This window comes from Gigantopelta aegis, chromosome 9 (assembly GCF_016097555.1).
Source record: "Gigantopelta aegis isolate Gae_Host chromosome 9, Gae_host_genome, whole genome shotgun sequence".
NCBI classification, from domain to species: domain Eukaryota; kingdom Metazoa; phylum Mollusca; class Gastropoda; order Neomphalida; family Peltospiridae; genus Gigantopelta; species Gigantopelta aegis.
The window spans coordinates 14,929,593-14,955,321 of NC_054707.1; the positions used below are offsets into that span (position 1 = coordinate 14,929,593).

The following is a 25,729-nucleotide window of genomic DNA, read 5'->3' on the forward strand; positions in this document are numbered from 1 at the left end:
GCAAACTCAGGAATGTCCCTTTAATATTAGAACAAAATAGTTTCCTAATTATTCGCGAACCCAGTGGTTGGAATCAATCAGAAATGACTTCATATTAAATGAATACAAATTTAAAAAAACAACTCAAAGAAACAAAAAAAAACATGTGAATGTTCGGGCTGAAATTCGGTCGTCTGGAGAGCGAACCGTTGCTTGCCAGAATGCCCCAGACCAATATACATATACATTCATCATTGAAAAGTGTTTTCACATTATGTTGTTACGGAATAAAATGAAAATAGTTGATTACCCTATCGGAAGTTGTGTACGTTTTGACAGACTGAGACGATCAAACGAATCGGAATAATACCTGTAGTCCTAGGGTCGAGCACCTGCTAGTGGATTATGGAAGCAATCCAGACTTTGACTTACATCCTTTCGACTCCGTATTGTGCAGAGATACGATTTTTAAATGGGAATACGATTTTATTGCTCAGATTTATGATACCTGCGATTGTGACTGTAACTGAGTATTTGATTGGATCGTCCTGTTATTCACCGTAAGCAATTATCTGATTGGATCTATTAGCTTGGCACGTGACGTTTAGTGAAGGGACCGGCCTCGGTGGCGTCGTGGTTAGGCCATCGGTCTACAGGCTGGTAGGTACTGGGTTCGGATCCCAGTCGAGGCATGGGATTTTTAATTCAGATACTGACGCCAAACCCTGAGTGAGTGCTCCGCAAGGCTCAATGGGTAGGTGTAAACTACTTTCACCAACCAGTGATTCATAACTGGTTCAACAAAGGCCATGGCTTGTGCTATCCTGCAAGTGGGAAGCGCAAATAAAAGATCCATTGCTGCTAATCGGAAAGAGTAGCCCATGTAGTGGTGACAGCGGGTTTCCTCTCAAAATCTGTGTGGTCTATAACCATATGTCAGACGCCATATAACCGTAAATAAAATGTGTTGAGTGCGTCGTTAAATAAACATTTCTTTCTTTCTTTCTTTAGTGAAGGGGGTGGGGGGCGTTTAATGACGACCAGCTCGAGTATTCCAATGACACTAAAATGCATTGCACTCAAGTAGAGCAGTCTTCCTCAGAAACATCTACCCAGCCCAAGATACTCCACAGGAAAACATAATAAATAAATAAATTCACTGTCTTCATTCCAGGGCCGTAGCTAGCATTTTTTGTTGAGGTGTGTGTGGGGGGGGGGGGGGGGGGGAAATGAGTAGTTAATAGTCTAAAACTCCTTAAACGGTTAAGAAGAGCATTTTCTCTAAGTTTTTATAAATGTTTTTCGGGGGGGGGGGGGGGCGTATCTCCCTCCCTCCTTTCGCTTACGGCCCTACATTCGCCAGCTACGGCCTTACCCATACATTCGCCAAACAAAAAAAAAGAAACGGGGGCTCAATCTACAGCGCTTGTTTTCGTCTTACGCGCCTGTGGTTGTAGTGAAGACGTACTGTAAACGGAGGGACGTTGTTACAATGCCCCTCCCATAGGATTCGCGCTGTGGTTGTAGTGAAGACGTACTGTAAACGGCGGGACGTTGTTCACAACCAGTAAGGACTTCGCGCCTGTGGTTGTAGTGAACTAAACGGAAACAGTCAGAAACGGGCGTAGGATTCGCGCCTGTGGTTGTTAGTGAAGACGTTCTGTACGGCGGGACGTTGTTCACACCAGTACCCCTCCCATAGGATTCGCGCCTGTGGTTGTAGTGAAGACGTACTGTAAACGGCGGGACGTTGTTCACAACCAGTACCCCTCCCATAGGATTCGCGCCTGTGGTTGTAGTGAAGACGTACTGTAAACGGAGGGACGTTGTTCACAGTCAGTACCCCTCCCATAGGATTCGCGCCTGTGGTTGTAGTGAAGACGTACTGTAAACGGCGGGACGTTGTTCACAACCAGTACCCCTCCCATAGGATTCGCGCCTGTGGTTGTAGTGAAGACGTACTGTAAACGGCGGGACGTTGTTCACAGTCAGTACCCCTCCCATAGGATTCGCGCCTGTGGTTGTAGTGAAGACGTACTGTAAACGGCGGGACGTTGTTCACAGCCAGTACCCCTCCCATAGGATTCGCGCCTGTGGTTGTAGTGAAGACGTTCTGTAAACGGCGGGACGTTGTTCACAACCAGTACCCCTCCCATAGGATTCGCGCCTGTGGTTGTAGTGAAGACGTACTGTAAACGGCGGGACGTTTAAACAACCAGTACCCCTCCCATAGGATTCGCGCCTGTGGTTGTAGTGAAGACGTACTGTAAACGGCGGGACGTTGTTCACAACCAGTACCCCTCCCATAGGGTTCGCGCCTGTGGTTGTAGTGAAGACGTACTGTAAACGGCGGGACGTTGCCCGGTGGTACAGCGCTCGCCTGATACGCGGTCGGTCTAAGATCCATCCCCGTCGGTGGACCCATCAGGCTATTTTTCGTTCCAGCCAGAGCACCACGACTGGAATATCAAAGGCAGTGGTATGTGCTATCCTATCTGTGGGATGGTGCATATAAAAAATCCCTTGCTTCCAATGGAAAAATAAATGTAGCGGGTTTCCTCTCTAAGACTATATATCAAAATGACTAAATGTTTGACATCTAATAGCCGATGATTCATAAATTAATGTGCTCTAGTGGTATCGTTAAAGAAATTAAACTTTAAACTTTTACTTACTGTAAGAGAGGGGCGTGTACACGCAGACGTCGAATTTGACGACGAATTCGCCATTGCTGTTCGTGAGGGTATGGTACGGTAGATCTCCTGACGTCACTATATCTGGGTGGTGGATTGTGAACGAGTCTCTCCGGGCGACGAATCCTGGTGATTAAAACAAAGCAGATATTTACACTTGTTGTTGTTGTTGTTGTTGTAAAGTAGATATTTAAAGTCGCGACCTCGTCTCCTTATCTAGCAACTTCGATTTAAAAATAATTTTTTTTACTATTGTTATTATTGTTGTTGTTGTTGTTATTGTTGTTGTTTGTTATTATTATTATTATTATTATTAGTAGTAGTAGTAGTAGTAGTAGTAGTAGTAGTAGTAGTAGTAGTAGTAGTAGTAGTATTTTGGTGGTAGTAGTAGTAGCAGCAGCAGCAGCAGCAGCAGTAGCAGTAGCAGTAGCAGTAGCAGTAATAATAATAGTAGTAGTAGTAGTAGTATTTTGGTGGTAGTAGTAGTAGTAGCAGCAGTAGCAGTAGCAGTAGCAGTAGCAGTAATAATAATAGTAGTAGTAGTAGTGTTGTTGTTGTTGTTGTTGTTGTTGTTGTTTAACTTCATTTTCATGCTCATATTTAATTAATTTCAAGCTTTCCTGGGAAGATAGATGAATGGGCTGTCGGTCTTGAATTGCAGCTTTGTATTGTAGTTGGTGTAGTGAGCCCACGCCTCCCCACTACGCCGATGCAGGCCGGTGTTACACCATGTGTAGTGGTTATTTTTATAAACCAACACACTGAAACAAACCGTCTATTTCCTGGCAGGTGTCAGATCGAGAGAAAACGGCGAACTCGTCTGTTGTGGGAAGTCCCATCAGCGGTTCCTCGACTAGCCCTTGCTGAACACAGAAATCCAGGGAGCCCACACTCGCCCCGCTTGTAGAAGAGAAGTTTATATCTCCACTTTCCAGTGCTAAAAGATGAAATGATACGGACATTACAATTGTAATGTGTGTATTGGTAATTATCGATTGATTTGTCTCTCTCTGGCTGTTTTATTTGCCTTGTTCAAATCTAGTTATTTATGCTCCAGTTTTAACATTAATTATAGATCCATGTTAAATAACGACATAATTATGCACTTTAGCCACAATTTACGAACAACATTAATTATAGATCCACGTTAAATAATTATATAAATATGCACTTTAGCCACAATTTACGAACAACATTAATTATAGACCGACGTTAATAACGATGTAATTGTGCATTTTAGCCACAATTTACGAGAACAAAATTCCGGCAGTCTCGCTACCTTCAAATGGGGATTGCAATTATGGTATCTACATAGTAGTCATCTTTACTCGGGAATAGCCGTTTACATTTTCGTCCTTTTGTGATATATTTATACGTATTTAATGTGTAATAGCTCTGCTCTTCGAAAAAATCGCACAATGCCTGCCAACTCAGGACAGTTTCTTTAAAAGAAGTGCCTTGAATAAATAACATTATAAAAGTAGAATTATCCTGAATAAATAATAGAAATATTAATATAAAACTACTCCGAATAAATTATTAATGTAGCTCTACCTTGAAAACATAATACAATTATTAATACAGAATACCGTGAATTGATAACATAGTTATTAATCTGGAACAACCTTAAATAAATAGCAAAATTATTATAGAACTACACTGAATAAATAGTAGAAGTATTCACTTGGAGCTACCCTGAATGAATAACAGAATTATGAATATAGTATATAGTAGTTTATGAACCACCTCCTCGGAACCAGTAGGGTTTCCCATCCCAACTATCCTCATCATGTTCGTTGTACATAATAATGAAATGTAAGACATGTTGATTCCAACACACGTTTAGCTGCACGTTCATCAAACCATCTAACACTGACAAAGTATCTGTAATTGTGTGCATCAAATTATCTGAATACTACATATTGTAATTAAAAAATCAAATTGTCTGCGTCAGTGTATGTCATAATTATATTTCTATAGCACTACTCCTAAAACTTTTGAATAAATTATAACTCTATTCCTGAAAGGAAAAAGATGTCAGACTACACTAATGAAGCAAATAACATAAAATTAGAAGAAAACGTTATTGGTTTATTGGTTCATTTTTTCAACATATGTCTCTGCATTTACATGTACCAATTACTTAATAAGTTAATAATGTGTGTTTTCACTCGACTTAGTATTTTGATGAGTGCGATTTTTCACTCACCTAAGCGTTTTGAGGTGTGCGATTTTTCACTCGCCTTTGTTTTTCAAAAGCCAAGGACTGATATATAACTACAAGACTTGTTAACACCGGTCTACCCTCAAAAAGAATAGTACTGAATTACCTTGAATAAATACAGAATATATTATGGAACTATCATTAATAAATACAATGATTAATATAATTGATTTACCCTGAAGTTAATAAGGAATTGTTTTGAATACGTAACAGAATTATGGAATTATTTTAATAAAAAAATTAAATTAAATTAACAAAAACACAATAATTAAATATCCGTACCAGACGGAAACTTAGTATTAATTTGCTTACCAGACGGACACTGGTTGTTAATTTTCTTACCAGACGGACACTGGTTGTTACATAGTCTTACAAGACGGAAACTAGCTGTTACATTTTCTTACCAGACGGACACTGGTTGTTTCCCGCCAGAAAGCCGTTCATGCCGTGGTCCCACACCTCCGTGTTTCCAGCAGACGGCTTGCTGCAGAGATATACAGTCAACGTGTCGCCAGACAACGCCGTCGCTAGGTTGTAGTACGATGACGTCGTCATGGCAGTAATGCCGGTCACGACAGCAGTGGACTCCGTCAATCCAGCTGGACAGCCCGACGTCGTCTTCAACAACTGTATGTCGGTGTCGGGCCATGAACCAGAAGCTGGAGGTAAAGGGTGAATTGTTTTTAAAAGCATTTAGTAAAGGTACTGACAGACATAACCCTCAGAAATCGGAGGGTATGTTGTGCACGGAATACAATATAGTACAATATAACACAGTGCAATGCTATTCAAATCTTTATCAAATCTGTAACCTTAGTACGGATAAATTAGTGAAGGTACTGCTAGACATAACCTCCAGAACTCGCAGGGTGTAGAGCACGGACTGCAATGCATTACAATACAATACAATACAATGCAATGCAATGCAATGCAATGCAATGCAATGCAGTGCAATGCAAGCAATACAAACAATGCAATGCAATGCAATGCAATGCAATGCAATGCAATGCAATGCAATGCAATGCAATGCAATGTGCAATGCAATGCAATACAAACAATACAATGCAATGCAATGCAATGCAATGCAATGCAATGCAATGCAAAACAATGCAATAAAACAATGCAAACAATACAATACAATACTACAATACTACAATATGATGTAATTCAATCTTTATTGCAACCTTAGTATGGATGAATAGGTCAAAGAGAAATTTCCCAAGTATAAAACAGTCACTCTCCCTCTGAAGCTGAGGTAACCCTAATATGAGTTGACCCTCTCCGCCAGTTGAAAGGTCAATTAATAACTGCAGTCTATGCTCGAGATTATATCAAATAACAAATGCTGACGATCTTATTGCATAGATTTACTGTTCATGAACACTAAAAATGTTCAGTTTTAACAGGTTTATACTATGGAAAGACATAGTCTCTTCTCATAGTCCCCGAACAAGTAAATTTTCAAGTAATTTGCATAAACATTATGTTAGACAAATCACCGTATGCTACAATGTGTCTTTAGACATAATTTAACTCAGATGTTTTGTCCCGATTTCGCAGTTCAATAGCTCTATATTCCCTCAGCTCTATATTTCCTCAGCTAAGCATAACCCTAACCCTAATACCGAGGAAACATAGAACTGACGAACCCTGACCCTACATCTGAGGGAACATAGAGATGAGGAACCCTACCCCTACCCCTGAGGGAACATAGAGCTGCGGAACCCTAATCCTACTCCTGAATGAACATGGATCTGAGGTACCCTAACCCTACCCCTGAGGGAGTATAGATCTGAATAACCCTAATCCTAACCTTGAGGGAATATACAGCTGAGGAACCCTAACCCTAACCCTGAGCGAACATAGATCTGGGGAACGCTAACCCTACAATTGAGAGAACATAGAGCTGAAGAACCCTAACCCTAACGCTGAGGGAACATAGAGCTGAGGAACCCTAACCCTAACCCTGAGGGAACATAGAGCTGGGGGACCCTAACCCTATCCCTGAGGGAACATAGAGCTGAGGGACCCTAACCTTATCCCTGAGGGAACACAGAGCTGCGGAACCCTAACCCTATCCCTGATGAAACAGAGAGCTGAGGAACTCTAACCCTACCCCTGAGGGAACATAGAGCTGAGGAACCCCAAGCCTACTCCTGGGGGAACAGAGATCTGAGGAACGCTAACCCTACCCCTGAGGGAACATAGAGCTGAAGGAACCCTATCCCTGAGGAAACATAGAGCTGAGGAACCCTAACTTTACCCCTGAGGGAACATAGAGCTGCAGAACCCTACCCCTACCCCTGAGGGAACATAAAGCTGAGGGACCATACTTCTGAGGGAACACAGAGCTGAGGAACCCTAATCCTACCCATGATGGAACATAGAGCTGAGAAACCCTAACCCTGAGGGAACATAGAGCTGACGACCCCTAACCCTACCGCCGAGGGAGCATAGAGCTGAGGAACTCTAACCCTATCCCTGAGGGAACATATGGCTGCGGAACTCTACCCCTAACCCTGACGGAACAAAGAGCTGAGAAACCCTACCCCTACTCTTAAAGGAGCATAGAGCTGAGAATATCTAACCCTACTCCTGAGGGAATATAGAACTGAGAAACTCTAACCCTACTCCTGATGGAACATAGAACTGAGAAACTCTAACCATACCCTTGAGGGAACATAGAGCTGCGTAACCCTAACCCTACCCCTGAAGGAACATAGAGCTGAGGGAACATAGAGCTGACCCAACCTAATTAAAATTAGCTCGACTGGTTAATTACTATTGTCTATGGATCTAACAGCACCCCGTTGGAGCTCATGTCCAGTTGACCTTTCATTCGACCAATCAAGGCCTTACTTGCAAAATCATGCCAGTGATTTGAAAAGAATTTGAAAACATTCGGGATTATGCCGAGGGTATACGAAAGGATTCGGGTGAATTACGAAGTATTCCGGAAACTAATTTTAATATAAAATTTTATATAAAATTCGTTTCAAGACGAAAAAAAAAACCGTGATAGTATAGCCATAAAATCTGTTTATACTAGTATACAATCCAGAGTTTATTACTGCACTTTTCCCCCTGTTTTATAATGTTGAAATAGACCAACAAGTTCGCCTATTGCATAAACAGTCTCGCCCGATATTTTAGAATTTGTATGCTCCCGAATAACGCTATAAAAGGCGAAGTGTAATTGGTCGATATTTAAATTGTTATTTATAGATGAAATATCACCTGGACATGGGAGTTCACGCAATGCTGTTCGATCTACTGGAAGACCAGTAGAGCTAATTTTAATCAGATTGGAGCTGACCCCAACACGATGCGATGTTTCTTAAAGTGACAGAACCTAGTTTTTCAACACCACCGCGTATTGTTCACTATTAGAGTCATTTTGGGTAACTGAAATCAGACATTATTTACATATTTTGTTAAGATTATCCATTTACGAATAACCGAAGTGTTTCTGGTCATCCTGATGTTTATAATACCACGAAATGCATTTTTGTTCAGAATTTTAAAAAACGAACGTGCGTCTGAGAAGTAATGATTATAGAAACGAGTTCCAGTCTATATTTAGAAGGTATGTCCCCAATTCCAACGTCTCAGACTCTAGTTTCACTCTGTTGTAACTTTACGGAGACGTGTTAACGATTTGTAAATTAACCAGACTTGGTATCCATTTTCACGGGTTGAAATTAGGATCTGCGACTTTAAGAAAGCTTTGAGAATTAGAGCCCTGTCATTACTGAATTACATTAAGCGTTCTTCGGGAAAAGTGGTAAATATTGAAATATTGCATCTGGATCAAGGACAACTGGCATTAGACTGTAAACAATATATGTAAGACACTAGTTAATATAATGTATGACACGTATGGACGTACGTTTAGTTTTGATGGTGTAAGACACTAGTTAATATAATGTATGACACGTATGGACTTACGTTTAGTTTTGATAGCGTCGCAGTTGGAGACTGAATCGAGTCCTCTGGGACACACACACCCACACTCTTTGTTGTAGTAGCCTGGGTAGCCTTCGTTGTCACATATGGGCTTCGTCCCGCAATTCTTCATACCTGAAACAAGACAAGAATTTTGCCTGAATCCGATTTATATCATTTGTAAACAACTGAGTTAAATTATGTCTAAATGCACATTGTAATATACGGCTATTTGTCTAACAAAATGTTTAGTTTGGTCGATAGAGAGAAAGAGAGAAAAGAACTGAGATAAATTACGTCTAACTACGGTGATTGTCTTAGATAAATAAATTATGTCTAAAGGCACATTGTAATATACGGCTATTTGTCTAACATAATGCTTAGTTTGGTCGATAGAGAGAAAGAGAGAAAATAACTGAGATAAATTATGTCTAAATGCACATTGTAACATACGGTGATTTGTCTAACATAATGCTTAGTTTGGTCAATAGAGAGAAAGAGAGAAAAGAACTGAGTTCAATTATGTCTAAATGCACACTGTAACATAATGTTTAGTCTCTTCTTCAAGCCAGTGCACCACGACTGGTATATTAAAGGCCGTAGTATGTGCTGCCATGTCTGTGGGACGGTGTATATAAAACACCCCTTGCTAATAATAGAAACATGTAGCGAGTTTCCTCTCTAAGACTGTTTGACATCGAATAACCCATGGTTAACAAATCAATGTGCTCTATTCGTATCGCTAAACAAAGCACACTTTAACTTTAATAGTGCGGAGTAGTTCACAAAACACATGGCAGTGCTGCATGGTAACGTCCATTTGACTCTGTTTTGTGCAGAAATGCGAATTTTTATTACAGTAATGGGGTTTCTTATTCAGATTTATATGTAGCTGGGTGGTAGGCCTTAGCAAGGTTTCACCTGTACCTGTTCTACTGTAATGGCTCTTGTAACTTAAATATCGCGCGTTCAGACGGGAGAGCGCTCGCTATCGGTTAGCTTGGCAGCAAAAGGAGATGACTTACCCCAGCAGTCGTAGAGGTCGCTGATGTCTCGCGAGATCTCGTCCATGAAGACTCGCTTGGCGTCACTGACGAACTGGTCCTGGTACATGACGTCATACACCGGGAAACCAGTTTCTGACGCAGACTGGCAAACAAGAAAAACAAATCTTTTATTGATAATCTTAAGGCAGAATCTAAACAAAAAAGTAGCTTAAACACAACAGTTGAAACATGAATTAAAATATGTCCTCCTAATTCTCCCCTGAACATTGCTCGCATTTTCTGACGCTTATAATGTGTGCTAATGTAATGAGAATACTTTAAACGCTAATGTAATGAGAATACTTTAAACGCTCATATAGATTGGATACGGCGGTGCGTGCGGTCCGACTGTTGCGTCTGATGCATCTGATTCGTCTGCGGCTTGCGTTGAACATATACACATATTTCATTGCGGCTGGCTGCATGCGTTTTGTGGACGCGCGCATCGCACGCATCAAGTCTAGACGCTCTCATTGAATCAAATATATTTCAAATGATTTTTTTGCCGGACCGCAAACAGTCTACATGAGCGTTGAGATAGGGTTCTGAATGTCTAGCGCTTCTACCTCGTCATTTGTGTCATTCATTATATGTAATATTCACCAATGCTGATATGGATGTGAAACAAACGAACTTACATAAAGAGGATACAGGGTAGGGGCGCCAAGGTCGAAGAACGATGTGATGATAGTCCCGTCAACCACTTTAGCTTTCTTGGAATACGCTGGCTTGAACTCCTTTCTGTAGTCTTTAGAAATTAAAGGAAAAAAATGATTGATTAACGACACATAAACACGGCTATTTGGTGAATAACATTTGTTTATTTCAACATTTCAGAGAGAGAGAGAGAGAGAGAGAGAGAGAGAGAGAGAGAGAGAGAGAGAGAGAGAGAGAGAGAGAGAGAGAGAGAGAGAGGACAGAGACAGATACAGAGACAGAGATATGGAGAGAGAGAGAGAGAGAGAGAGAGAGAGAGAGAGAGAGAGAGAGAGAGAGAGAGAGAGAGAGAGAGAGAGAGAGAGAGAACGTGAGAAACATAGGGAGGGAGAGAAAAAGAGAGATTACACGATGGAGACAGGCAGACACAGAGTTAGAGAGAAAGAGAGGAACATACAGAGAACAAGGAGACAAAAAGAGAAAAGTAGATAGAAAGAGGGAGATATACAGACACAGATTGAAAGAGAGACAGACAGAGTGTGACAGAGAGACAGACAGAAAGATATAATTTACAAAACGATAGCATTGAACTTTCTTTTTTTTCTTCTTGGGTAGGGGGACTGGGTGAATTATTATTTACTGATAATCAACTGTATATTAAATCCAAGTTGTAATATTTTTAACTGTCTGATTTTAAGTCTTTAAATATAGTGAACATGTTAATCACGCAGGTTATGGCTTTGATCCACAAAGGGTACGAATGAGGAACTCTTGCATTACTCAATACTTACACGAAATAACGTTCATTACTTGAGTTATTCTGTACTGTACACGAAATGACGCCAGTTACTTCAGTTATTCCATACTTCAGTAAGTTTATAGTTATACAGGTACTCGATTTAATCCATACTTAGAATAGCGCGGGTTTTTTCATTCCGTATTTATATCGGATGCCATCAGTTATTTGAGTTATTCCATACTCACACAGAATGACGTCAGTTACTGGAGATATTTATACTTACAGGGGATGACATCATTTCCTCGAGTTATTCCATACTTACACAGAATGACGTCAGTTACCGGAGTTATTCCATACTTACACGGCATGACGTCAGTTACTGGAGATATTCCATACTTACACGTGAGTCAGTTACTGGCGTTATTCCATATTTACACGACATGACGTCAGCTACTGGACTTATTCCATACTTACACGGGACGACGCCAGTTACTGGTGATATTCCATACTTAATGATATGACGTCAGTTACTAGAGTTATTCCATTCTTACACGGTATGACGTCAGTTACAGGAGTTGCTCCATACTTACACTGCATGACATCAGTTACTGGAGTTACTCCATACTTACACTGCATGACGTTGTTGAACAAGACCGGGGCCACGGCGATCGATTTGTAGTTGTCCTGCTCGTGGTACCCAGCGGCCACGTGGAACAGTTCGTGTATGACGTGTGGCTGACGGAAAAGAAACACGATTAGAATTAACCACGTGCGTGTAACAGCACCCATGCACGTTGATAAATCAGTAAAGGAAACCAATGTTGGACCCACACCCACACATGAAAGTTAAAGTTCATTTTGTTTAACGACACCACTAGAGCATAGTGATTTATTAATAATCTGCATTTGATCATTTAGACTGACTAGTATACAGCAAAGGGTTTTTTTAATATGCATTTTCCGACAGACAGAACAGCACATACAACTATATCAGTCGTGGGGCACTGGGTGGGACGGCTGGTCAGAACATTGGTTCACCGAGGAGGTTCGTTCCTACGGCCAAAACACCCCAAACGAGCACTCTACCGACTGAGCAAGAGATCGCCACCACCCAACAAACATTACCCTATTTTCAGAGTTAACCTTTCATGTCAAACTTTTCCATTAACTGTTTTGGAGTCCATTTTCTTTCAACTTATTTTCGTGCTTATATCCAAATGAAGTTCAATCGCGCAGTCCTGGGTACATAGTTCAGCTGCCTGGGCTATCTATCGAGGACAGAGGCTTACTTGTTAGTGTTTAGTGAAAGAGAAGAGGGTGTAGTTGTCTTACACCTACGTACCCACTGGTTCGTTAAAACTCGCTCTGGGTGGGAGCCGGTACTGAAATGTGAACCCTGTACATACTAGCCGTATGTCCGATAGCCTAACCACGACACCACCGAGGCCGGTGAGACCATTTAAAGAAAATTACAGTAGTCCAATATTTCACATTTTTTAAATATGTAGTTAATATGGGGGACATACATGTAATACGATGGGTAAAAAATTGTAATATTATCGTTTGAATACATAAATAAAATTGATGTCTTTTAAGATTTTTTTTTTTTTTTTCAAATTTGATTATCGTCGAAACTTGACCTTGAAGATAACCAGTTCTAGATATCAGTGTTCGACATACAGTTTTAAAAGATGTTACACAACCGCTGATGTAAACGAGCCTTGTCAACACCTTATAAATGTTTTCAGTTTATGGATATATTTGTCAATGATCTGTAATTCCTCATTCCAGGTGAATATTATGTATATGTACTAGAGTATGTAACTGGATGTTTTTTGTTTAATTAGAAACAAAGTAATACTTACATATATTGTAGCAAGTGTGATTGACTTTAAACTCCACTGTCGTCCAAAATATGCAAATGGTCTGTAAAAATATTAAATATGCAAATGGTATGCAATATTGCAAAACATATGTAAATGGTCTGCAGTAATGCAAAATATGCAAATGTTCAAAATATGCAAATAGTCTGTACTAATAACACTTTGTAAGACATATTATGTTATATGATAAAAAAATATTAAGGTGTAGATAATCGCTATTTGGACAATGTTGGAACAATGCGACGTGTGTACAATGGTACACAGTTGAACGTTTTGCTGGGCAACAAAGTTATAGCTACATTGCCCTGACAGTCTGGACGTCACGATCTGAATGTAAATCACCGTGCGATGTTTAGAACGTTCTAAGGATTCGGACGATGAAATCTAGTTCATCTGAAACCAGCAGCGCGTTCAGAACACTGAGCGTTCGCGAACAATTTGACTGGTACCTTAGTCTTCTATCACTTCACGTTGATCTAATATTAGAGAGACAGACGGACAGAGAGAGAGAGAGAGAGAGAGAGAGAGAGAGAGAGAGAGAGAGAGAGAGAGAGAGAGAGAGAGAGAGAGAGAGAGAGAGAGAGACCTAAAGAAAACGAGAGAGAGAGAGAGAAAGAGGGATAAAGGAGGGAGAGAAGGAAAAAGAAAAATATATAAAGGAAGGAAATGGTTTATTTAACGACGCACTCGACAATTTCATTTACAGTTATATGACGTCGGACATATGGTTAAGGAACACACAGATATTGAGGGAGGAAACCCGCTATCGCCACTTCGTGGGCTATTCTTTTTGATTAGCAGCAAGGGATCTTTTATATGCATCATCCCATAAATAGGATAGCACATACCACGGCCTTTGATGTACCAAGTCGTGATGCACTGGCTGGAGCGAGAAATAGCCCACTGGGCCCACTAACGGGGATCGATCTCAAAACGACCGCGCATCACGCGAGCGCTTTACCACTGGGATACGTCCCGCCCCCTAAATATGTAAAGAGATATAAAGAGAGAACAGAGAAACAGAGAAATAGAGAAACATAGAAAGACAAAGAATAAAGACATGGAGAGAGACAGAGACAGAAAAATAGAGAGGCGGAGATAAATAGAGACCAGTAGGCAGCAGAGAGAGAGAGAGAGAGAGAGAGAGAGAGAGAGAGAGAGAGAGAGAGAGAGAGAGAGAGAGAGAGAGAGAGAGAGAGAGAGAGAGAGAGACAGAGAGAGAGACAGAGACAGAGACATCATTGCGACATTACTCACTTCCCCCCCTTCATCAATCTGGTTCCTCCCCCTTGAATTGTGGAGCATGAGGCGTGAAGGTCAAATGTCAAACACGTGTGTCTCTCGAAGTCGTCCATCGCCGCCTTGTAGATCTTATGCTTGAAGGCCGCTAGATGAGAAATATAACAGTTCAATTACATGTTTCACTAGGTGTCTTGCGTACACGTTTCACTAGCTGTCATGTGTACTAGCGTTCGCGTGACAATATTTATAGTTATGACAAATTTCAACACACGCAAAATTGCATGTGCATGACCTCCGGATATTGCAAGTTGACTGTCGGCAGCTAGATAGGGCTATCAGAGACAGGCGAGTTGCACAAATACAGCAAACTTGTCGGCAACATCCACCTGTCATAACGTTACGGACAGAACGCGCCCACTCCCGTCGTTCGTTCTCTACAAATTCTCCAGTAGAAATATTTCTACTTATTATTATTATTCTACTTATTATTAGTAAACTAATTATCGGGTTGTAAATTGTTATTTGGAATATAGTTGAAGGTGTAATATTTACATTTCGAAGCAAAGTTAACAAATACTTTTGGCGGAAAGTAGCCATTGTGCAATTTTGAGTATTGCACCTCTAAATTGCGAAATTGACCTAATCCATTTTAAATTAGTAGCATATGTTTCAATCAAATATGCGAGATCATCAATCGTTATAGCGAAAAGCAAAAGACAACTTTTTGAAGGGGTCTATTTGATTTTATTTATCCAGATTAATGAAACAGGCTACAGATTTTCGAAGCTAACTTAGCGCTATGATATCGTAAAACCGCCGTAAGCTATGACGTCACAACAACGCATCCCATACCCTACGACGGATTTACGATATCATAGCGCTAAGAAAGCTTCAATCTGGGTCCTAGTTTGTTTATATTCCAATAAAAACACATCAGATGTTATAATGAATGTCCATGTCAAACAGGGCCACAGTCCCCAGAGCACATCCTGCAATTCAGCCCCCTTTACGATGCAGCCAGGATAAAGCACTAGCCGAACGTAACAACACTGGCTGTCAAGCTTTGGTGTTCCAAAGAAGACTTGACAGAGACCAATGTCGTAGCCAGCATGAGGCAGACGAGGCGCTTGCCTCATCTGGAATTCTCCCAGATTTATTTTATTTTTCACATGACACTGCTATTTATTTTACAGGTCTGGGTTTGCCTCGGCATGTTTTCCTCTCTGGCTACGCCCCAGGAGACAGCGGGTTTTTTTTTATCACCACAACCGCACTCCAAATCTAAAGCATGATCAGCTATAGCTTGAACGCAGAAGAAGAAGAAGAAGATGGTATAATGGAACCTCTGGAGGTAAATATGTTCTAGCGTTTTTGATTTGGTTGTCCAGCATTTAAAATGCAGGCGTATACCTTAGACGAAGCCTATTTAAGGAGATAATCTTGTAATATGCGTGTACATACGTAAGTCAGTATCGTAGCAGTACGGCACCTTTCCGTTGGGCCACTTCATCCAGGCTTCTCCAGAGATCAGACGCTTTCGTTCATATACAGCTGTGTCATTCTGGCCACGAAAACAGGGTCAAAATAAGCATGTATTAAACTCGAAACGTCTTAAGCAAGTGTTACAAGATTTTGTGTTCAGAGAAATATAACAACTGCGACATAAGCATTAAGCTTCAGTCTTGAGAAAAACTAGCAACTAAATCATAAGCATTAAGCATTTATTTTGATAGAAATATTTTTAAGCATTATAAGCGGTTGTTTAGAAAAAGAAAATAAATAACAAATATAATATAAGCATTAAAATGTAACTTTGATAGAAAATAAGAAACAGCTGCAAAATAAGCATTAAAATTTGAGAGAGAAAATAACATTTACTACATAAGGCGTAGAAAAACAAATTGTTTGGTTCCGGTTACCCGACCGTCCCTAAATTTTTGGTGCCGACCCTAAACTTTTTTTAACCTTTTCCCCACCCTTTTTTTTTCCCACCTGTTTTATTTAATAATCCATTAATATCAATCCTAATTTTCGTCGACTCTAAAAACAACAACTGCAGAGAGATGCCACGAGATCTGTCAGTCCAAGATCTCGTTACCAGAAGACCCGGAACACTTCGCGCAATTTTACTTCCGAAGAGTTCCAAATGAAAAGCTTCCGAGAGCCATTCGGAACTCCTCGTACATTTCCACGAAATATAAGCGTAGCGGAATGTGACGAGGTGTTCCGATTCCTTGAATGTCGTTTCATTTGAAATTGATTTAAATACATGTGTAATATTATTTGATTTGAATGAGCACATTTTTGACATTCTATTCTGTAAATGGAAGACGCCATTGACACCACATGCTCTCGGACGTGTTCTCGTACTCATTCGGAACTACTCGGAACTTGTGAATCCAATCTTCAAAATGTTACGCTAGTTTACTGTTAAAAAGCAGAATGATACAAATTTCCAGTCTATTTTGGATGGGGAATTCCCTAAAACGTAATCGAACTTCTAGAAATACCGAGTTACGATTCAATGTTAAACATAAAGAGTAAACATGAAAATAGCCGATTATGCTGAAAAGATTACTTAAATTAAATATTTAGACATCAACTCTATCAATATTTTGCATTTGTTTGACAAATAACCCCTGTATTTATTATTAAATATGATGATATCCATGGCATTTGAAATGAACTGGTAGTACCCAAAACCTTAAGAAATGACAACTCTTTTCACATTTAATAGCGTCTGCAGTGCTGTGGTTGTGAGGGGGTGTAACCATGTTGTGGATCAGACCTTTAAAAGCAAAAATACAAACCTGTTTTACCTCTTTGTCAACAGTGCAAAGATACTGTGCAGTATCCTTATGGACGACCAAAAGGGAAACGGTTTTCCTGAAAATAGTTGTTTTCTTTTGATATCTCTGCTATGAGGATAGTTAGTATGGAGATCTTTTTGTTAACTTATTTTGTTAATTTTTATTGACATCTTCGTTGTGTTCATGATGTACATTTTGTTACTGCAATACTGGCAATGAAATAGGCCGGGAAGATCAGTGTTGTTGCTGTAGTTGTGAGTGGGTGTAACCATGTTGTGGATCAGACCTTTGATATTAAAACTTTTTTCCAATGAACAAATTATAGTGTTATTTTAGTGTTATCGTAGTTTATAACCTTACCGTGTAGTATTAGACTTGGGTGGTGTTTACATTAATACCGATTGTGGTTTGACTAGGTTACGACATGGGGTTTTTTTTATAGAAAATAATTAATGATTCTCATTAGAGTATGTATTGTCAGTTGCACTGTAACACAAAGAAAGAGCTTTTAATATGTTAATCTGCTATACTATTCAGGAAATATTAGCTCGAAAATGGGGGGGGAAAAAAAAAAAACAAAAAAAAAAAAAACATTTCCCTACCTACCTACCCTATTTGTTTTTGGCATGTAACAGGAACCAAACAATTTTTTTTACTTGGCCTAAACAGTAAGTTTTTGTTTTGATAAAAAACCACCTCAAAACCCCTAAACATAACAACTACAACATACACATTAAGCTTTTATTTTGAAAAAATTAATCATTTTCATGTTATATAAATCTTCAAATGCTAGATAGTATAAAATCTTGCATCAGTCGTGTAGTGGCTTAGCCATCGGCCTATAAGCTAGTAGGTATTGGGTTCGCATCCCGGTACCGGCTCTGACTTACAGTGAGTTTTAACGACTCAGTTGGTAGGTGTAAGACCACTACACCGACTTCTCTCTCACTAACCACTAACAACTAACCACTAACCTACTAAAAACAGCTGAGGCGTGTGTCCAAAACAGATTGCTTAATTGTATATAAGCACGACAATGAAGTTAATTTGAAAAACAAGATTGCTCAAACCTGATCTTGACAGTGAAATAGTCCAATGGAGATAACCAACAGAAGAATAGACAACAGTGTATTGGAATCCATTTCCTGAAATTGCAATTAAGAACTGTTAAAGGTATTTACCGTAAATCCTTGAACACAAGCCGAGGCTTCTCTTCTTTTTTTCTCGCGATACTCTGAGACCATCTATTCAATGCAGGCTTCTATTTTTTTCATACAAAATTTCTCGCATTCTTTTGTTTTATAAAATGTGTGATATCGAGGAGTACGATTATTATATTATTGTTCCCGCCATATCATTATAAGTTTTTGACGTCAGACACTGGAACTGACGAGTATAACGCGGTCATTAACCTAACAAATATACATGAATGAATGAGTGAATGAGTGAATGAATGAATGAATGAATGAACAACACCCCAGCACAAAAAAATCACATTGGCTATTGGGTATCAAACTAAGGTCTTTATGAAAGGCTGGCGTATATTTAAAGTTAAAGTTTGTTTTGTTTAATGACACACTAGAGCACATTGATTATTAATTATCGGCTATTGGATGTCAAACATTTGGTTATTCAAGCATGTAGTCTTTGAGAGGAAACCCGCTACATTTTTGTTTCCATTAGTAACAAGGGAACTTTTATATGCACCATCCCACACACAGGATAACACACACCACAGCCTTTGATATACCAGTCGTGGTGCACTGGCTGGAGCTAGAAATAGCCCAAATGGGCCCATCGACAGGGATCGATCCCAAACCGATCGCGCATCAAGCGAGAGCTTTACCATTGGGTTACAACCATTTACATCCCGCCCCGGCGTCTATTTAATTAAGTGAGGCGTCTTTTGTTTCAAGACGCCCCGAGACGCGGCCTCTATTAGAGACAGGTTTCTACTCTAGGAATTACAGTATTTGTGTAATTGTTTTGTATTCTTGCCATTTCATTGACGATAACTATTAATATGGAGTGACTAAGGTGGTGTCGTGGTTAAGCCATCGGACATAAGGCTGGTAGGTACAGGGTTCGCAGCCCGACCACCACATCCTCTTCTTTCTCGCTAATCACTAACAGCTAACAATTACAACTAACCCTCTGTCCTGGACAGCCAGCCCAGATGGCTGAGGTGTGTGCCTAGGACAGTGCGCGTGAACTTTAATTAGATATAAGCACGAAACTAAGTTGAAATGAAATCAAATAATGGCTCAGTGGCTTTTCTGCCAGTCTCGGTAGAATATAAGTGTTAGCTTTTCAGTTAAAGATTAAAGTTTATTATGTTTAACGTCACCACTAAAGCACATTGATTTATTACTTGTTAAAACATTATTAAATTCGTGCCGCGCCTATTGCTATGATATTTTCCTTTATTGTTTTTTAAACACTTAATAAATTATTTAAGAGTGGATTGTGTAGGCACCACACCACCATTTGTCGTGTCGTTACAAGATATAGTCCGGTTTAGAAAATAGTTCCTGATTTTTGTTTTTAAAAATACAAAATTTCGATATGCATTTTTAAAAATTGATAATTACGAGTAGATTAACCTCTGTGGTCTTTAAACAATCCGTTGGTTTGAAGGTACTTGTTACATTTATTACTAACTGATGATACATCTGCAAGAGGTTTACTGGCACATGCAAAACAGCAAAATGAGACGGTGCTCTGATATCAGGGTGGATAACTGAACATGTCATAGTAGGTCAGCCTATGTTGATATTTCGTTGTCAAGGGAGAGCACTCTCTAAAAATAGTAGTTACACAGCAGTAATAGTGGAAACGATTTACATTGCTTAGGACCTGCCTCCGTGGTGTCGTGATTGAGCCATCGGACATAAGGCTGGTAAACGAAAATAAATTGAAATAAAATGAAATACCCTTGCCTAACAGCTACAGTGGATATTCCGTTACGATCTCATTTACATATGGCGTAGCCTGGGGCTCATTTCACAAAACATCGCAAATTTACGTCTGCGACTAGAAGTTATACCGGTCGTACATTTACACGTGTTTGGCAGCTATTTCATGCAGACAATTACATCATTCCGGAAGACTGAACATTCTAAGGACAAAAGAAAATGAAATATGTGTACTTCAAACTATATTTATCGTGCTTTTAATAATAATAATACATATTGTGTTTTAGTCGTAAATTTACGTTTACGTGCAAAACTAGGCCTACGATGCAAAACTAGGCTTATGATGTTTTGTGAAATTGAGGATGTGGGTGGGGGCAACCCATACTATGTATGTATGTATGTATGTATGTATGTATGTATGTATGTATGTATGCATGATTTTATCAAATTTAATACAGTTTAAAAACAAACAAAAAAAGGTTCGATTGCGGGGACATGTTCCACGCCCCCCGCCCCCCCCCCTCACCGTTGCGACACTGATAAAGAATAGCACGTTACTGTCTGAAGACATCGGGGTTATCCTGCGAAGGTTAGAACGGCTAATATCGCGAAATAAAAGTTGTATCCAAAATGGTTACTAAAATAAGAACAATCAAATGAAAATAAAGGAATTAGTAACTAAGAACGATATAACATTCCTATTCATAACAAGTGTAAAAGTAGTTCCGTCCCAAAGAGCTATAGTTTAGATACATATATATTATTTATGTACATTTATGTAAATTTAATTTCAATCAGTCAGCTAGTGTCAGTATCTTTAAAGTTCTAGATATGAATGAAAGACAAGTGGTTACCATAGATACCAAGAAACTAGCCTCACCTGTGTCGAGGAATGGTCTACGAACGTTGTGTCGATAATACGTTGTCTGACGGTATATTTATAGTGACCGCCATTTTCGCCTGAGCAAACAGATTTGTTCCTTGAGGTAAATAACACACGTGCTAGAAATAAACTGTATTGTTTTCGTTTGTTTATTAAACAGACGACAAGATGTCCAGTGTCATTTTCTTATATTAAATCATCAATAAACACTAAAATATGGCTTTATTGCAAATATACATATCACGTTTTTCTGTTCTTTTCTTACTTTATGCCATACATGGAAATCCAATTAGTTCATACTTTTGTTTATCAGAATTTCACGAGAATGAAATAGCAATATATCCATGTCTTTGTTATTAATATTTCGAGATGAATCGGTCCAGATATGCGTCAAAGTGTAATAAAAGTAATATTGTTTAAACAATAAAAACCTGTCTGCTATATATTGTTAATTAAACGGAAATAGTTTCGTTAATGGTCACTTTAAGTTGTAAAGGAGGTTGCCTGGAAGCTGCAAATTTCTGTAGTAACATTTTCATAATGGTATCAAAACGAATGACCTGAGGTCTGAAAGAAATTATGAGTTACCGGGATCCCGACCCTACCTTTATTTTAATTAATTAATTTTTATTAATAAACAGATAAAAATAGTAACATTTTATCTGGACCCTCGTAGGGGTGAATGTATTTTTTTTAAATACAACAAGAAACACACACACACGCACGCACGCACGCACGCACGCACACGTTCGTAATTTCGTATTACATCTCAACAAAATTCAAATTATGTAACAGAAATATGATCATTTGCGGATGTTAATACTGGTTTTACTGTCGCAAATTTAGTTTTATCGGCTAGGCGAAGAAAACGAATACATATACGAGCGGAGACTGAAAAAGAAAGAAAGGAATGTTTTATTTAATGACGCACTCAACACATTTTATTTATGGTTATATGGCGTCAGACATATGGTTAAGGACCACACAGATATTGAGAGAGGAAACCCGCTGTCGCCACTTCATGGGCTACTCTTTCCGATTAGCAGCAAGGGATCTTTTATATGCACCATCCACATACTGGGTAGTACATACCACGGCCTTTGATATACCAGTCGTGGTGCACTGGCTGGGACGAGAAATAGCCCAATGTGCCCACCGACAGGGATCGATACCACACCGACCGCGCATCGAGCGAACGCTGTACCACTGGGCTACGTCCCGCCCCCGAGCGGAGATTGGAGCTTTAAGATAGATTCACTAAGTGTAAAGATTATACCTTGAATTACATACCCTCCCAATTCTCCCCCCCCCAAAAAAAACAAAAAAAACAACAACAACAACAACAAAAAAACAACAACAAACAAACAAAAAAAACCCGACGGGGATCGATCCCACACCGACGTAAACAAACCTAAAACAACAAAACAACAACAAAAAAACCTCACCAAAACAACCCAACAAAACTCCCCAACAAACAAACAAATATCGCATCCAAAATATTTGTTTATTACTAGTTAATTATATTTATAACTTGAATTACATCCCCTCCCCCACCCCCACCCCCACCCCCCACCAAATCCTAAAACAAAACAAAACAACCCAACCAAAACAACCCAACAAAAAACCCCAATAAACAAACAAATATCGCATCCCAAATATTTATTTATTACTATTTAATTATATTTATACCTTAAATTACTTCCCCTCCCCCATTCCTCGCCAAAAACCCTAAAATAAAACAAAACAAAAACAAACAAAACAAAACAAAAAACCCCAACAAAACAATCCAACAAAACCCCTCAACAAACAAACAAATATCGCATCCAAAATATTTGTTTATTACTATTTAATTATATTTATAACTTGAATTACATCCCCTCCCTCCCCCCCCCCTCCCACACACACACATCAAATCCTAAAACAAAGCAAAACAAAACAAAAAACCCAACCAAAACAACCCAACAAAAAAACCCAATAAACAAACAAATATCGCATCCCAAATATTTATTTATTACTATTTAATTATATTTATACCTTAAATTACTTCCCCTCCCCCATTCCTCGCCAAAAACCCTAAAATAAAACAAAACAAAAACAAACAAAACAAAACAAAAAAACCCAACAAAACAATCCAACAAAACCCCTCAACAAACAAACAAATATCGCATCCAAAATATTTGTTTATTACTATTTAATTATATTTATAACTTGAATTACATCCCCCCCCCCCCCCCCCCCCCACACACACACATCAAATCCTAAAACAAAGCAAAACAAAACAAAAAACCCAACCAAAACAACCCAACAAAAAACCCCAATAAACAAACAAATATCGCATCCCAAATATTTATTTATTACTATTTAATTATATTTATACCTTAAATTACTGCCCCTCCCCCCATGCCCCGCCAAAAACCCTAAAATAAAACAAAACAAAAACAAACAAACAAATATCGCATTTAAAATATTTATTTATTACTATTTAATTATATTTATCGATTATTGTCTGTCAATGAGGGCAATATCAGGTTTTATGGACCAAAGAAATTGATACTGATCGAGAGCAATGGAACATTTTTATAAATTTATTTAAGAATTGAACGTTATATTTTTGACGTTCATGCGATAATAAACACCAAAACCGTTTTACACACTGCATGAATGGCGTAGCTTATAATCCCAAAGGCATTAATATTGCCATTATACAAACATATATTTAAAAACCCAATCGTACTCTATTCCACAATGATTTACAACTGTATCAATACACAAATAAGTTACATTCGTTTTTTTCCGTCAAATCTCCGATTCATTATGATTTAAGTTTTATAAATTTTAATTAAAGTTTAATTAGTAAAAAGTGAATGCGAACACTGACTTGAAAGGGATAAAGTTGTTTCATTGTTACTGTGTGTGTGGATTTCAGAGGAAGTTTGTGATTGTGTGATATTATTCTCGGAAACGACAGGTCGCGTAATTGTGCATGAAGGAGTATGTGTTTTCGCGCATGTAAGTTGTCGATTTGGTGTTTTTGTCAAATGTGACAGAGCTACGCTCATGTCTCTCTTTTGATTTGTTCATTATCTGCTATAACTTCTAATAGAAGCTTCGTTTTTGTGGCCTGTCATATACATTATGTGTCTCAGTTCAAAACTGGAGTCGTTTAAAGCCTGAATTGTCACCTTCACTCACAGTGCAGACGAAATTGGGATAAAAATAGAAACGATGGAATCCTCGGGGATTCCCTTGTTTACCGAAAACGTGCAGTTTTCACGTTCATGGAAAAATGAACGTTTTTTTTTTTTAGATCACGTGGTAGCATTTTAACCAATCAAGATGCCTATTACAAAACAGTAATTATAAAATGGAATTAGATTATTATTAAATTCCTTCTTCGTGTTTGTATTACTCATTAAAGGGAATACAAATAAAGGTGAGATGTTGTCTCTGATAAGCACAAAATTAAAATTGGAGAGTGGGTGGGGCAGAAATGCGAGTTTTTAACCAACATTTACATATTTTGAAGAGAATCTCCAAATTTTTCATATTTTTCTCATTTATGACATTCATTCACTTTTTTTTTTATACATGATCAAATAAAGACTATTTTTAATTGTTTTATATTAGCAGCAAGGGGTCTTTTAATTGCTCCATTCCAGGCAGGATAGCACATACCACGGCCTTTGATATACCAGTCGTGGAACGAAAAATAGCCTAATGGGCCCACTGACGGCCGCGCATCAGGCGAGCGCCATACCACTGGGCTACGTACCGCCCCGTGCTTACTAATGTCAAAGCGATATAATTCTGACGATTAAAAGAAAATATACCGAAACATGTTTTCTTTTTAAATGTGAAATGGCACATTTTACTCCTAGTACTGTGGGGGCGGGACGTAGCCCAGTGGTAAAGTGTTCGCTCGATGCGCGGTCGGTCTGGGATCGATCCCCGTCAGTGGGCCCATTGGGCTATATCTCGCTCCATCCAGTGCACCACGTATGTGCTATCCTGTCTGTGGGATGGTGCATATAAAAGATCCCTTGCTGCTAATCGAAAAGAGTAGCCCATGACGTGGCGACAGCGGATTTCCTCTCTCAATATATGTGTGGTCCTTAACCATATGTCTGACGCCATATAACCGTAAATAAAATGTGTTGAGTGCGTCGTGAAATAAAATATGTCCTTCCTTCGTTCCTAGTACTGTGGGGCGGGACGTAGCCCAGTGGTAAAGCGTTTGCTTGATGCGCGGTCGGTCTAGGATCGATTCCCGTCGGTGGACCCATTGGGCTATTTCTCGTTCCAGCCAGTGCTTCACAACTGGTCTAACAAAGGCCGTGGTATGCATTATCCTGTCTGTGGGATGGTGCATATAAAAGATCCCTAGCTGCTAATCGAAAAAGAGTAGCCCATGAAGTGGCGACAGCGTGTTTCCTCTCGCAATATCTGTGTGGTCCTTAACCATATGTCTGACGCCATATAACCGTAAATAAAATGTGTTGAGTGCGTCGTGAAATAAAACATTTCTTTCTTTCTTTTTTTCACTCCTAGTACTGTTTGTGAAATGGTCATGTACAGTTTTGATGGTAATTATTGTGTTCACATTTTGCCAAATGACAATATTTTCGAAATACAACACTTTAATCAACGTGTGTTTTGTCTGATTTTAACTGTCTTTAAAATGTGATCGGTATACCAGTACACGACGATTGGTGT

The 25,729-nt window shown here is 39.1% G+C and overlaps 1 protein-coding gene across 1 annotated transcript in view; it reads right to left on the reverse strand.

The window, feature by feature from the left end:
- Positions 1 to 14,512, reverse strand: part of LOC121380426 — a 42,550-nt gene extending 28,038 nt beyond the window's left edge. The window contains exons 1-9 of the mRNA XM_041509240.1: positions 14,424 to 14,512; positions 13,149 to 13,209; positions 11,913 to 12,018; positions 10,526 to 10,635; positions 9,867 to 9,990; positions 8,845 to 8,976; positions 5,301 to 5,555; positions 3,445 to 3,609; positions 2,655 to 2,798 (exon numbers count right to left, since the gene is read on the reverse strand). Of these exons, the coding sequence (XP_041365174.1) occupies positions 2,655 to 2,798; positions 3,445 to 3,609; positions 5,301 to 5,555; positions 8,845 to 8,976; positions 9,867 to 9,990; positions 10,526 to 10,635; positions 11,913 to 12,018; positions 13,149 to 13,209; positions 14,424 to 14,437 (1,111 nt within the window). The 5' untranslated portion in view covers positions 14,438 to 14,512. The remainder of the gene's footprint in view (positions 1 to 2,654; positions 2,799 to 3,444; positions 3,610 to 5,300; positions 5,556 to 8,844; positions 8,977 to 9,866; positions 9,991 to 10,525; positions 10,636 to 11,912; positions 12,019 to 13,148; positions 13,210 to 14,423) is intronic.
- Positions 14,513 to 25,729: the final 11,217 nt, after the last annotated feature.